This window comes from Ahaetulla prasina, chromosome 13 (assembly GCF_028640845.1).
Source record: "Ahaetulla prasina isolate Xishuangbanna chromosome 13, ASM2864084v1, whole genome shotgun sequence".
Lineage (NCBI taxonomy): Eukaryota > Metazoa > Chordata > Lepidosauria > Squamata > Colubridae > Ahaetulla > Ahaetulla prasina.
In genome coordinates this window covers 15,345,481-15,358,964 of record NC_080551.1, presented here as the reverse complement: position 1 = coordinate 15,358,964, position 13,484 = coordinate 15,345,481, and the positions used below count along the sequence as shown (strand labels likewise).

Below are 13,484 nucleotides of genomic sequence, written 5' to 3'. Positions count from 1 at the left end.
AACAACACCTAAAAACCGAACTACACACTCTCACAAACGTACTAACATCCAATGGATTCCAGAGAAATAAGATTACCAAACTAATCCAAAAAGAACCCCCCACTAAAACCCAAGACAGAGAGCAAGAAAATGGCACAGCCCTCCTCCCATATATAAAAGGCACCACAGACAGAATCAGCAAGATCCTCCACAAACATAACATCAAGACAGCATTCTGCACAAACCAAAAATATCCACCATCCTAAGAAACCCCAAAGACAAAATTGAGTTAGAAAATCAAGGAGTATATGAAATCCCATGCACCGCCTGCCCCACCACATACATTGGACAAACCAACAGAAGAATAAGTGCACGCATTGAAGAACACAAGAACTCATCCAAAAAAGAGGAACCAACTTCTTCCCTGGTCCAACACTTTAAAGTCACAGGACACGATATTGTCTTTAAAAGACCAGAACTATCGCCAAAACTGAACACTTTAACAACAGAATAATCAGAGAAGCCATCGAGATAGAAAACGCCCACACAGCATGAACAAACGAGATGATACCTCCCGCCTACCAGCCATTTGAAACCTGCCCTTATTGACAAACGTGTCCCTAACACGAGGAATGACACCAGACCCACACTCACGAGGTCCACACAGGATGTCACCACCACACATCCACCCAGAAAGCACACCCAAACCCACACTGATCAGGAAGCACGACCAAGGACCAGAAGCCAGACCGCAGCTGCAACATTAGCCATTTCAAACCCCTCCAATCCATACATGCAGCAGACTGACACCCACTACGAAGATGTAGCACGACCACGAACACGAAGCCAAACAGCAGCAGTGCAGCTCACCAGCTCAGATCCCCCTGCAACTCAGACTAATTTGAGCACAACCAAGCCCCCACCCAAACAGGACACACCCCCAGCCAATCAGAGCACAAAAAAACCCACATCCAATCAGAGCACAGCAAAGCTCCCACCCAATCAGTTCAAACCCCCACTAGCAGTTAAAAAGGAAGAAACAGCTGCAATCACACATTGCTCCCAGAAGCACGAAGCTGAAGCCTGAAGATGACGAATGAGACTCCGTCGAAACGTCGCCAAGACACTTCCAATTTTACGCGGGAGAAAACCCGAATAACCAAAGACCTACATATATATATATAAAGGTATGCTTATACCTTTATATACTATATAACCTTTCTGTATGATAGTTACATATATTGTTGTGACAAAATAAATAAATAAATAAAGAATAAGTCACTTTTTCAGCACTATTGTAACTTTTGAACAGTCAGTAAACCAACTGTTGCAAATGCAGAAATACCTGTACCTGATAGTGCTTTTCTCTAGGGCAGGGGTTTCCAACCTTGGCAACTTTAAGATTTGTGGACTTCAACTCCTAAAAGTCTGGGAGTTGAAGTCCACAAGTCTTAAAGTTGCCAAGGTTGGAGACTCCTGCCCTAGGGTTTTCCATCCCAGAAAAGGCTACAATATGTTGCAAGCTACTTGGAAGTCAATCAATACAAAGACCGGCAAAAGAAAACAAACCTTAGCACCCGCCAGTGTTTAGCGAACCGACTTCCTGACAGTGTAATACAAAAATTAAAATTAAAAAAAAATGTGTGTGTGTTTGTTTGTTTTTTAAATAGCAGACTTCATCACTTGTTTGGCCGTTCCGTTCCCAGCATGTGGATTCAGAAATAAACCACCTGCATGCTTGCATGCTAAGGAGCTTTCTCCCAAGGAAGTTTATACAAGATTTGGATTGGGACGCTTGCCTAGGATTATCTCAGGGTGTAGTGAAAACTGAATTTCTGCTTGCTTTTTTTTTTTTAAAGGGAAGAAAACGAGAGGAATCAAATAAGCGTGTTTATAATAATAAAAAAAAATCCCTCCCCCCCTTAGAATCCGAAGTAGTACAGTCCGCCTCCCCCTTTCCTTCTGCCTCACTTGTAAAAGCTCCTTGTTTAAAAAAGCGCTTGTCGCGCCCAGCGCCTCCTCGATTTTTCCTCGTTTCGGGCCTCTGGTGCGCCTGCGCAGAGGTCTCCCCGCCAGGCGGGCGGGCGGGCGGGCGGGCGGATCCTTGGTTTCCTGCTCCTTTTCCGAGGTGGGCGGGAGAAGATGGCTGCGGCCTGCTGGTGGCTGTTCCTGGCGGTGGTGCTCTGCGCCTGCTTGGTGGCTGCGGAGGAGCCGAAGAAGAGCTCCGACAAGCCGGGGAAGAAGAAGAAAGACATTCGGGATTACAACGATGCCGACATGGCTCGGCTGTTGGAGCAGTGGGAGGTATAGGCTAAGAGGAGGAGGAGGAGGAAGAGGAGGAGGAGGAGGAGGAAGAAGAGGAAGAGGAGGAGGAAGAGGAGGAGGAAGAGGAGGAGAAGTAAGAGGAGGAGGAGGAGGAGGAGGAAAAGGAGAAGGAAAAGGAGGAGGAGGAGGAGGAAGAGGAGAAGGAAGAGGAGGAAGAGGAAAAGGAAGAGGAGGACAAGGAGGAGGAAGAGGAGGAGGAGGAGGAAGAAGAGGAGGAAAAGGAGGAAGAGGAGAAGGAAAAGGAGGAAGAGGAGGAAGATGAAAAGGAGAAGGAAGAGGAAAAGGAGGAGGAGGAGGAAGAGGAGGAAGAGGAGGGGAGGAAAAGGAAGAGAGGAAAAGAAGGAAGAGGAGGAAAAGGAAGAGGAGAAGAAGGAAGAGGAGGAAGAGGAAAAGGAGGAGAAGTAGAAGGAGGAGGAAGAGGAGGAAAAGGAGGAAGAGGAAAAGGAAGAGGAGGAGAAGTAAGAGGAGGAGGAGGAGAAGAAGGAAGAGGAGGAGGAGGAAGAAGAGGAGGAAAAGGAGGAAGAGGAGAAGGAAAAGGAGGAAGAGGAGGAAGAGGAAAAGGAGGAGGAAGAGGAAAAGGAGGAAGAGGGGAAGAGGAGGTAAAGGAGGAAGAGGAAAAGGAGGAGGAAGAGGAGGAGACGTAGGAGGAGGAGGAAGAGGAGGAAGAGAAGGGGGAGGAAAAGGAAGAGAGGAAAAGAAGGAAGAGGAGGAGGAAGAAGAGGAAGAGGAAAAGGAGGAGGAAGAGGAGGAGAAGTAGAAGGAGGAGGAAGAGGAGGAAAAGGAGGAAGAGGAAAAGGAAGAGGAGGAAAAGGAAAAGGAGGATGAGACGGAAGAGAAGGTGGAAGAAGAGGAGAAGGAAGAAGAGGAGGGGGAGGAAGCTTCTTAGAAGCCCCCACTGCCCTTTCCCCCCCTTAGGAGCGAGGCTTGGCTTCCCTTGGTTCTACTAAGCAGCCTCAATCCTAGCTAGTGCAATAAGCCACAATTGGCTAATGCAGATAACGTGTGTATATCCCAGTGTGGTAAACCCAAACTTTAAAAAAAATAAGCCTGGATCTTCAGCAAGGCTAGTGTGGCACTATTTCGGCCCTTGGGTCCTGCTAATAAGCCATCCTGGGTTTGGGGTGTTGGGTGGATCTGGCCATTGTGGTCACTTTTTGCAATCCATTCATTCATCTCCAGGTCCTGCTTCACTGTGGGTGGGTGGGTGGGAAATGTGGGCGGTCTAAAAATGGGAGGGTGCGTTCAATTAAATGTGTGCATTTTACGTATTCATTCAATTTGCCCCATCTTGGCATTTTGTGTCATTTTGGGTGGCACGCAGCCGACTAAACAAAATTGCAGTTGCTTGTTGAGATGGGTGGCTATAGAGATCAGATCAGCAATAGCACTTAGACTTACGTACCCCTTCGTAGTGCTTTTACAGCCCCGTTTACAGACTCGGCATATAAAATAAAATACAAAAGTCAATTTCAAGAATTAATCTCTCTCAAACCTGTTTGCTGCCCCCCCCCCCATGCTTCAGGTTAAGACAGGAGATTGTTGTTAGTTGTGAAGTTGTGTCCGACCCATCACGACCCCATGGATAATGTTCCTCCAGGCCTTCCTGTCCTCTACCATCCTCTGGAGTCCATTTAAGCTCACTCCGACTGCTTCAGTGACTCCATCCAGCCATCTCATTCTCTGCCGTCCCCTTCTTCTTTTGCCCTCAATTGTTCCCAGCATTAGGCTCTTCTCCAGTGAGTCCTTCCTTTCTCATTAGGTGGCCAAAGGAGGTGGACAGGAGATACAAAGCCATTAATTAAAAATAAGAGAATTGACTATTTTAGAATAGGACAGCTTCTCCAAATCTGGTGCTGGGTTTTCAACTCTTATCTCTGGTTGGCTGAGGCCATGGGTAATTATAACCTTCTACATTTGAAGGGAAATTGGGGGGAAACTGGAATATGGTGCGATTATCTTTTCAAGGTTCCCGTTTTGTTTCGGAAACAGGAGGATGATGATATAGAGGAAGGAGATCTTCCTGAGCACAAGCGCCAATCTGCACCCATCGACTTCTCCAAGATCGATCCGGGCAAGCCTGAGAGCATCTTGAAAATGACCAAGAAGGGGAAAACTCTCATGATGTTTGTCACGGTGTCAGGAGAGCCAACGGAGAAGGAGACGGAGCAAATTACAAACCTGTGGCAAGGAAGCCTGTTCAATGCCAATTACGACGTACAGAGGTAAAACCCACTAGAGTCGTGTGATTACCTGCTTAGATTTCTTTTCACTGGAGATTTTTTTAAAAAAAAAAAATAGATAGCATTTTCCTAGTTACAGCAGTGATGCCCCGTTTCAAACATTGCTCATCTTTACTGCTGGTTGCAGTGTTCCATGGTCAGGTGACCACGATTTATAATGTTTTTTGACAGTTTCTGGCAAAAAAAAAATGCCCTTAAGAATAAATGGATTTGCTTAATGATAGCTGCAAAAATAGTTGTAAAATTGGGCCTCGTCACGCGAGTGACAGAAATTCAAGATTCCATTATGGCTGTAAGTCAAAAGATTATCTGTACTTTACTTGAAATATATTTAACCTGATCCTCACATTTTAAGAAGTAATTTATTTGGAGGGGGAAAATCATCTTCCAGGTAAATGCAGTATTTTACCATGTATAACACCATACATTATCGCATGTAGCTAGTTTTCCTCTTTGCAGTGTTTTTTCTCTGATCAAATTGAAACCTGCATGCATTCTCTGGAGAGCAAACCTTGGTGCAAGGGTTGTCCACTTGATTGTTTCACTTTCTGTGAAATGAATATATTTCTTTGCATCTGGGTGAGGTCATACATAATACGCCCAACCTACGGTATTGATTGCAGTTGGATTTTAAACACCAATCCAATTCTGCTATAGGTCTGTTTTAGGTTATTCAGACAATACTATTTCTTCACAGGTTTGATACGGATGTTCAGTATTTTACTTTGAAGCACCATTGGATTGTGTGTGTGTGTATGTGTGTGTGTGGTAGTAGCTTTTATGTCATCACACTCAATCTTGCTGAAATAGCTTCCTATCTATCTGATTCCAAACTTGTATATAAGGCTCCATTTAAACCAGTGAAAAAAGTCTTAAAAAGGGAATAAAAGTATGGTATGCTAGAATAAATCCACGTTTGAGCACCATTTACTTTTTAAAATGCAGATGTGCTAATTAATACATGAACATCTATCCAGATTCTGGATTTATTTATTAGTCATATTTATGACCACCCATTTCTCAGAGAGGGACGCGGTGGCTCAGTGGCTAAGACACTGAGCTTGCCAATCGAAAAGTCGGCAGTTCAGTGGTTCGAATCCCTAGTGCTGCGTGACAGGGTGAGTTCCCATTACTTGTCCCAGCTTCTGCCAACCTAGCAGTCCGAAAGCATGTAAACAATGCAAGTAGAAAAATAGGGACCACCTTTGGTGGGAAGGGAACAGCGTTCTGTGTGCCTTTGGCGTTGAGTCATGCCAGCCACATGACCACGGAGACGTCTTCGGACAGTGCTGGCTCTTCGGCTTTGAAACGGAGATAAGCACTCCCCTCTAGGGTCGGGAACGAGGGGAACTTTACCTTTATCTCTCAGAGAGTAACTGGGTAGCATATAACCATATTTCTGCCTCCTGAAATGTAGGAGTTTAGCCAAGACTAACTGAATATCTTCCGAAATCCAGGTTCATTGTCGGTTCAAACCGTGCCATTTTTATGCTGCGTGATGGAAGCTATGCCTGGGAGGTCAAAGACTTTCTGGTAAATCAAGAGAGATGTGAAGATGTCACTTTGGAAGGTCAAGTCTACCCTGGTAAAGGAGGTGGAGGAAAAGAAAAAAATAAACTGAAACCTGAAAAATCCTTCAAGAAAAAAGACCCAGAGGTGAAACCTGGAACCGTTACAGACAGCAACCGTGCAAGCAGAGGAAAAGATGATCTTTGATAAATGCGCTGAAGTACTGTCAGAGAGGTTTAGAACATTTCAGAAAGAGAAAACTAGAGTTGGTTTTGCAAAGTTTCAAAGTATTAATGGTTCAGGGAGCAGTTTACTTATTAATGAGAGGCATTCAGTTAGAAACGGTAAAGTCGGTGGTTAATGGCTGTGGGCTGCTTACATTCAATCAACTATTGAGTCTCAACTCCCTATCAGTTTAGTATTATGGACTTTGTCCAGGGGATGAGAAGGGTGTGTGAGAGGCTCTCCATTTGGAGAGCTGATTCTTACAGGTGGTCTCGCAGATGACTCAGAAAGAATTGGGAGAAGGAAAAGCAAGACTTAAAAGGCAGTTGGTTTTTTTTCCCCCCCAATATTTTGCTTAATCCAAATTAACAGTACCCTTTCATTGCATCTTAAAATTCGTAGCTTGAGATTTGTCACTGGTTATACCAAAACAGATCCAGAGTGAAGGTTTCTAAATTGATTTGCTCTTAAAATACTGATAATCCAGTATTCCGCACCGAAATGGAAATAAAACTTTCTGTTAATTAGCTAATAAGGCTAGAGGATTGCTGCACTAAATCGATTGACCTACTTCTCCATTGATCGAAGTAGTATAAAATATGAGGAACGGTCACAGATGCAGTTCAATTGATGGCAAAAAAAAGAAAAAAAAAGAAAAGACTTGTGGGAATATAGTACTTTTTTTTCTGTGGATAAACATATCCATGCGAATGGATATATCGCAGGTTGTGTTGATTTCTTCTAAAACGTTAACCGAAAAAGTTCAGTTCAAGTTTGTGGCCATTGTATTGGATTTTGTTTGCTGTTAACAGTTTTATATTCAATGCTATGGAAAATGTGCAATATTTGGAACAGCCATGGCAGGTTTTTTTTTCTTTTTAAAAAAAATATAACTAAGGAAAAGTTGCTGTCTGTATGAATGCTTCCGCCAAAACTTCAATAAATTTCTATAATTTTTTTCAGAAGAGATTGCTGTTTGGAATTCCTTATCCATCCTTCCTTCTCTTACAGTGGTATCTGATGTCAGCTCAGACTATCCACATGGTGGTGCTGTCTGTACGCCAAATTAAAAAAAGGGAAATGTGCTTGTTTTGAAGTCTGGCTAATGTAATGTGCAAATCTCTTCCAGAAGCTAGGCCTGTTTTAACAAACTGACATTTTACATGCCAAGGTTGTTCTATAAAAGCTTTGCTGCTTTGAACTTCGGAGGACGATTGGAGTGATAATTTACTGTTTATTCCTTGATGTTACATTCATCTGCTTCCTCCTTCCATCTTCCCCTTCCCCTTCTTGATTTCGTTTTGAAAAGAGTTTTTCTGGCATTCGGCTTGCAAGAACAAGGACAAGTAGGTGCATTTTTGTGACAGCAGTTTAAAAGATTTATCCTGTGGATGAAATGGTGCTGTTTAAAGAAAGGCAAAATACTTGGGCTTTGTATTTTATTTTGGGGTTTTTTTTGAGACCCAGCATGAGTCAAGATTTAGGCAAGATTTAGAAAGATGCCTGATGGCTTATTTGCATGACAGATAAAATTTATTGTCGGCTATTTTGGAGTTATTTGTGAAATGAGATTCCAAATCCTCAGTTCCAGTACAAAACTTTTATCAATTAGTTTTCACCGAGGGAAGGAAAAATGGGGTGATGTAAGGTAGCCAAAAAAAGCAGTTTCAACACATTAACGAATACATAAAGTGCTTTCAAGTGGCATACTGCCAACAAATTTCTGAAATAGATGTGCAAACTTCTCAAAGGTGCTTTTTCCAAAAAAGCAACTGGGCTCTCTTGGTTTTTTCTTTGCAAATGTTTCTTCTAATTGAAGAAGCTTCTTAGATGAGAAGCAAAACATTTTCAAAGAAAAAAAAAAAGTCCAGTACCTTTGTGACAACCATGACCTGGATGATTGAGAATCTCGATAGTGATTTAAATGTACAAACTTTTAATGAAGATTTCTCTGCCTGTCCTGCAGTTCTTTAAGCTATGTTGGGGGTGTGAGAGATGCACAGAGGCACCAACGTATTTGAAGGGGACAGGAGTGGAAATGTAGGTAGTCATTGTTTAGCGATCATAATTGGGACGAGCAACTTGGTTGTTAAAAGAAGCGGTCATTTGCTTACTGCTTATGATCTTCCTTCAGCTTTCCCTTGCTTTATAGACCTGGGATGGTTGGAAAGGTAAGGATTGGTTGGACAGTTACATAACATACATAATTTATTGATTAGCCCATAGGCCATATCCAAGTGCAGAGTTCCAAACACAGATTATTGCTAAAATCTGATAAAAACAATTTAAAATGAGATTGGAATAAAATACAAAATGAAGTTGGAATGTAAAGTTACCATACTTTTCCGAGTATAAGACACTTTTTCCCCCCTTAAAAGAGGGTGGAAATGTCGGTGTGTCTTATAGACTGAATACGGCCATTTTTGGCCTCCCGAAAACACATATACCCCGCACATGTTCCGTTTTTCGCAAAAACAGGATGCGCACAGGGTTTGGGAGGCCTGCAGAGTTCTCCTTGGGGCCGGGGAGGGCAAAAACCGGATGCAGGGAGGCTAAAACCTTTTTTTTTCCCTTGGTTTTCCTCTTTGAAATCTTGGTGCGACTTATACTTTAGTGCATCTTATACTCCAAAAATATGGTACGTTTTCATCGCTGTTGAAACGGTACGAAAAGGTGAGTAAGCAAGGCAGTTGTTAAAACTTAAGACTACCTGTACACTTTATTTTCTATATTATGAAATGCATAACAAGAGCATCAGCCTTTTTTTGTTTACAGGTAGTACCAATAAATAGCTTCCAGGGTCAAAGATCATGTGGTCACTATTTAGAGCTATTAACCTATTTTATGCATATTCATTTTATCCTTGATCCCCCCCCCTGCTGTCAAAACTGATGAAGCTTCTTGGATGAGAAGTGAAATGTTTTTTTTTTCCTTCTTCCTCAAGGCAAAAAACAGTCCAGTTGCCTTTTGAAGGAAAGAAGCACCTTTGAGAGAGCTCAGAAATGTTTGCCAGCTTAGACCAGGGGTCTCCAACCTTGGTCCCTTTAAGACTTGTGGACTTCAACTCCCAGAGTCCCTCAGCCAGCAAAGCTGGCTGAGAAACTCTGGGAGTTGAAGTTCACAAGTCTTAAAGGGACCAAGGTCGGAGACCCCTGGCTTAGACTGAAGAACTCCACTAGAGGGAGAGCAAGCATAAGATAAATAGAAAATCTGTATTAGCTTGCGTTGACCCAGCTTCTCTGCTTCTCTGCCTACGGTTGACTAAATCAAATTCACCAAGTTAACCCAGTTGTTTAGGCTTGCATAAGATGGTGACGTACAAACCAGGATAGTACCATATTCTAGCAATGCCTGTTGTGCAAATCCAGCCACAGCGAGGATTTAACGGGACGTCATTGTTGGGAAATACGAGCTGCTTCTCGGCAACGTTTTAGCCGTTTTGTTTTTCAAAATATTTTTTTTTTCCATTAGGGGCACAGACCAGGAAGATTGGGGAAGAGTTTGCTTATGTAGATTGCTTTAAAATACCAAAGGGAATTTTAACTGTTTGGGAATTGGAATGTAGAGATGAGTCACATCTAAGTAAACAGTGAATAGGACTGTAGTTTACATAGAACCAGGGTGAAGGTTGTGGGTTGTATTCCATATTTTCACCAACTGCTTGGAAGAAGGTCCCAGAATGCAGCTTTTTATTATTTTTTTACTTGTTTACTTTATTAAATTTTATGCTGCTTATTTTCCCTATAAGATGACTCTGGATGGCTTTTTAAACTTGTCCTTCACCCAAATGGTGAGAAACGCTCTTGATACTTTTGCTCTGGCATGTTAGGTTTTTTTAAAAAAGCTTTTTAAGGGATGTTTTATATATATAAACGCGGTGGCTCAGGGGCTAAGGCGCTGAGCTTGTCGATCGAAAGGTCGGCAGTTCAGCGGTTCAAATCCCTACTGCCGCGTAACGGGGTGAGTTTCCGTTACTTGTCTCAGCTTCTGCCAACCTAGCAGTTCGAAAGCACGTAAAAAATGCAACTAGAAAAAATAGGGACCACCTTTGGTGGGAAGGGAACAGCGTTCCGTGCGCCTTTGGCATTGAGTCATGCCGGTCACATGACCACAGAGACGTCTTCGGACAGCGCTGACTCTTCAGCTTTGAAACGGAGATGAGCACCGCCCCCTAGAGTCGGGAATGACCAGCACATATGTGCGAGGGGAACCTTTACCTTTATACATAGATCAAGCACAAAAAATAAACACATTTTTTACTAGTAGTGAATGGGATGAAAGGTGTCTTAGTATTTTAGCATCATAAAGTCGCCAAACCGGGATAAACAATCGACAAATTGCACTGAAATTTTATTTCAATAAATTGTGTATTCCAAACCACAAAATGTTAAGTTGCAATTGAAAACATTTGGAAACAAGAGGTTTATCGTACTAAAAAAAAAAAGATTTCTGCCAAGAGACAGGGTGCCACATCTGCGGCCATTTAAAAAATTTCAACTGCAAAGAGAGTATTTCCCACTTTTTTTTTTAACTTTTTGGCAACCTCCCCCTTCCTCCCCCTTGTAACATCTTTGCTCTCTTCCGTTATAACCCTTTTAGTGCCTTTGCAATAAATAAATATATCATTCCCCCATCAGTTTTTTTGTTTGTTTTTTTTAGAAAATATACAAAACGCTATACATCTTGTTCCGAAAAAGGACCAGCTATTTCGGGTAAAAGATCTGAACTGACATACGCACAAAAAAAACAAAAGATCATGTAAAGCTGACTGTTGAATGTAGGCTTGTGGACATAATTTCCGAAATTATATCTACAACTTGTGGATATAGTTTTGGAAAAGTCACGGTTCATAGAACATAAATGGTGAGTTGAATAGCAGAAACCTTAAAATGTCACTCTTAATTTACAAGTAGCCCTCGACTTAACAATCGTTCGTCTAGTGACCAAAGTTACGGCGGCACCGAAAAATGTGACTTACGACCGCTTTTCACACATATGACCATTGCAGCATCCCCGTGATCACGTGATCAAAATTTGGATGCTTGGCAACTGGTTCATATTTATGACGGCCGCAGTGTCTTGGAGTCATGCGATCCCCTTTGTGACCTGACAAGCAAAGTCAGATTCTCTTAACCACCATGTTGCTCACTCAACAACTGCAGTGATTCACTTAACAATTATGTCAAGAAAGGTGGTAGAATGGGGCAAAATTCCCTTAACAAATGTCTCACTTAGCAACAGAAATTTTGGACTCCATTGTGGCCATAAGTCGAGGACTACCATTTAGTAACAGAAATTTTGGACTCCGTTGTGATCGTAAGTCGAGGACTACCTGTACAGAAGGGCAGAGGCTGGAGATTCTTGTTTGAAATCGCCCTTAAGGACTATCGTTATTGTACAATATTCCCGCTTTGATGGCTGTTGAAGTTTGAAACTTTCTGATCCAGGAACAGGGGCTGGGAACGTATACATAACCCTGTTTGCCCATAGCTCAATATAGTTTCAATTATTCGAATATGCGTACGAGGGAAGAAGTAGCATCTTTCAGGCTGGGCAAAAGGACAGGCCTTCCTCTTTAGCCAAATATATCCTGTAACATTCAGAGTAATTGTTTCATAAAGCACAATTTCCTAAGACTGAATCCTCATTGTCTTGTGTGAGACTTCCCACCAATCTCAGTAATAGCTTTAATGTAATCAGTAAAGCTTAAGGCTATTCTAGTATTTGAATGAAACATGAAACTCCGTCTGTAAAACTCCCCTCTCGTCCACCCTTTGCAGCGCCCATTGACCAGCCTAGCAAAACTGACGGGCTCTGACATTGGGTAGTTCTTGCTAAACTGTGCACATCGACTTTAGCTTACACTTCCTTATTTACAAAGCCAGCAGTACCACGTAAAAATGGGATATGTTTCCTGAGTCTGCGTTTGAACATTCAAGACGAGTGAAAGGTTGAATTGGAGAAGAAGAAGAAGTAGAAGTAGAAGAAGAAGAAGGATCTTCCGTACGTCCAATTAATTCAGGACCACAGTGACCCACGAATCAAATCACGAGGTGGCCATGGTGGCTTCGTAGAAATGAGACGAAAATGAGACCTGTTGCCCTGAACTTGTTGGCAGTTCAGGGAAATCTCTTAGTTAATCAAAACGGATCAAACCAAAGTGGACTCATTCGGTCGAGGAATGTGGATTGTTCAAGGCGAAGGCTTATTTACAGTAACTTCTCTCTTATGTACAGCAACAAAATATATTACATCTTAGAAGAGCCACTGTGCCTCTCATCCTTTTCCTCTGGAGGGCGTTTTGAAAGAGGAGACGCTTCCTCAGAGTTTCATTTTCTTGACCACAGGAACCGGCAGCGCTTGAAAGATCCTCACGGCCTCCTCATCGGTCTCCAGCTTGATCCAGAAAGGCTGGAAAGTGCCCTTGTAGCCGACAAAAGCCATTTTATCTTTAAATAAATAAATAAACAAGAGCGGGCGGTGAGAAAAAAACAAAACAATCCGGGGCAATATTTATAACCAATACTCTGCAGAGAGTATATTTCAGCCACCTCAGAGGCCATTTGCATGAATCATCATCATAGAATAGAATAGAATAGAATATTTTTATTTATAGACCGCCCTTCTCCCGAAGGACTCAGGGCGGTGTACAGCCAGGAATAAAATACAGAAAGAAAACAACAATACAAAACTAAAAGCAACCCTTAAAAAACCTATTCGATATGGCTACTTATAGATAAAATATTACCCTCTAAAATTTACAAAAAATTTAAAACCCATAAAATCAATTTGATAATTTAAAATTTAAGCGAGTCCAGCAAGACGAAATAGGTAGGTTTTAAGTTTGCGGCGGAAGGTCCTAAGGTCCGGTATTTGTCGAAGTCCAGCGGGAAGCTCGTTCCATAGGGTAGGAGCCCCCACAGAGAAGGCCCTCCCCCTGGGGGCCGCCAGCCGGCATTGCTTGGCTGACGGCACCCTGAGGAGCCCCTCTCTGTGAGAGCGTACCGGTCATTGGGAGATAGACGTTGGCAGTAGACAGTCCCGTAGGTATCCCGGTCCTAAGCCATGGAGCGCTTTAAAGGTAGTAACTAACACCTTGAAGCGCACCCGGAAGACAACAGGCAGCCAGTGCAGTCTGTGCAGGATGGGTGTTACATGGGAGCTCCGAACGGCTCCCTCAATAACCCGCACAGCCGCATTCTGGAC

General features: G+C 42.7%; 2 protein-coding genes across 3 annotated transcripts in view; one reads left to right on the top strand and one right to left on the bottom strand.

The window, feature by feature from the left end:
• Positions 1 to 2,082: 2,082 nt before the first annotated feature.
• Positions 2,083 to 7,152, top strand: MESD (mesoderm development LRP chaperone). Its single transcript, XM_058155774.1, has 3 exons — positions 2,083 to 2,283; positions 4,294 to 4,526; positions 6,002 to 7,152. Exons 1-3 carry the CDS (start codon positions 2,122 to 2,124, stop codon positions 6,258 to 6,260), a joined length of 654 nt encoding a protein of 217 aa, XP_058011757.1. The 5' UTR covers positions 2,083 to 2,121; the 3' UTR covers positions 6,261 to 7,152.
• Positions 7,153 to 7,385: 233 nt separating this feature from the next.
• Positions 7,386 to 13,484, bottom strand: part of CEMIP (cell migration inducing hyaluronidase 1) — a 179,317-nt gene continuing 173,218 nt past the window's right edge. For both annotated transcript variants that reach the window (XM_058155770.1, XM_058155769.1), the window contains one exon: positions 7,386 to 12,727. In XM_058155770.1, coding sequence (XP_058011753.1) covers positions 12,600 to 12,727 — 128 coding nt within the window. In that variant the 3' untranslated portion in view covers positions 7,386 to 12,599. The remainder of the gene's footprint in view (positions 12,728 to 13,484) is intronic.

Bases quoted from the DNA above. Each gene is read 5' to 3' on its own strand.
- MESD (XM_058155774.1), top strand. From the start codon at position 2,122: ATGGCTGCGGCCTGCTGGTGGCTGTTCCTGGCGGTGGTGCTCTGCGCC. The intron at 2,284-4,293 runs GTATAGGCTAAG...TTTCGGAAACAG, and splicing joins GGCTGTTGGAGCAGTGGGAG to GAGGATGATGATATAGAGGA. The intron at 4,527-6,001 runs GTAAAACCCACT...TCCGAAATCCAG, and splicing joins GCCAATTACGACGTACAGAG to GTTCATTGTCGGTTCAAACC.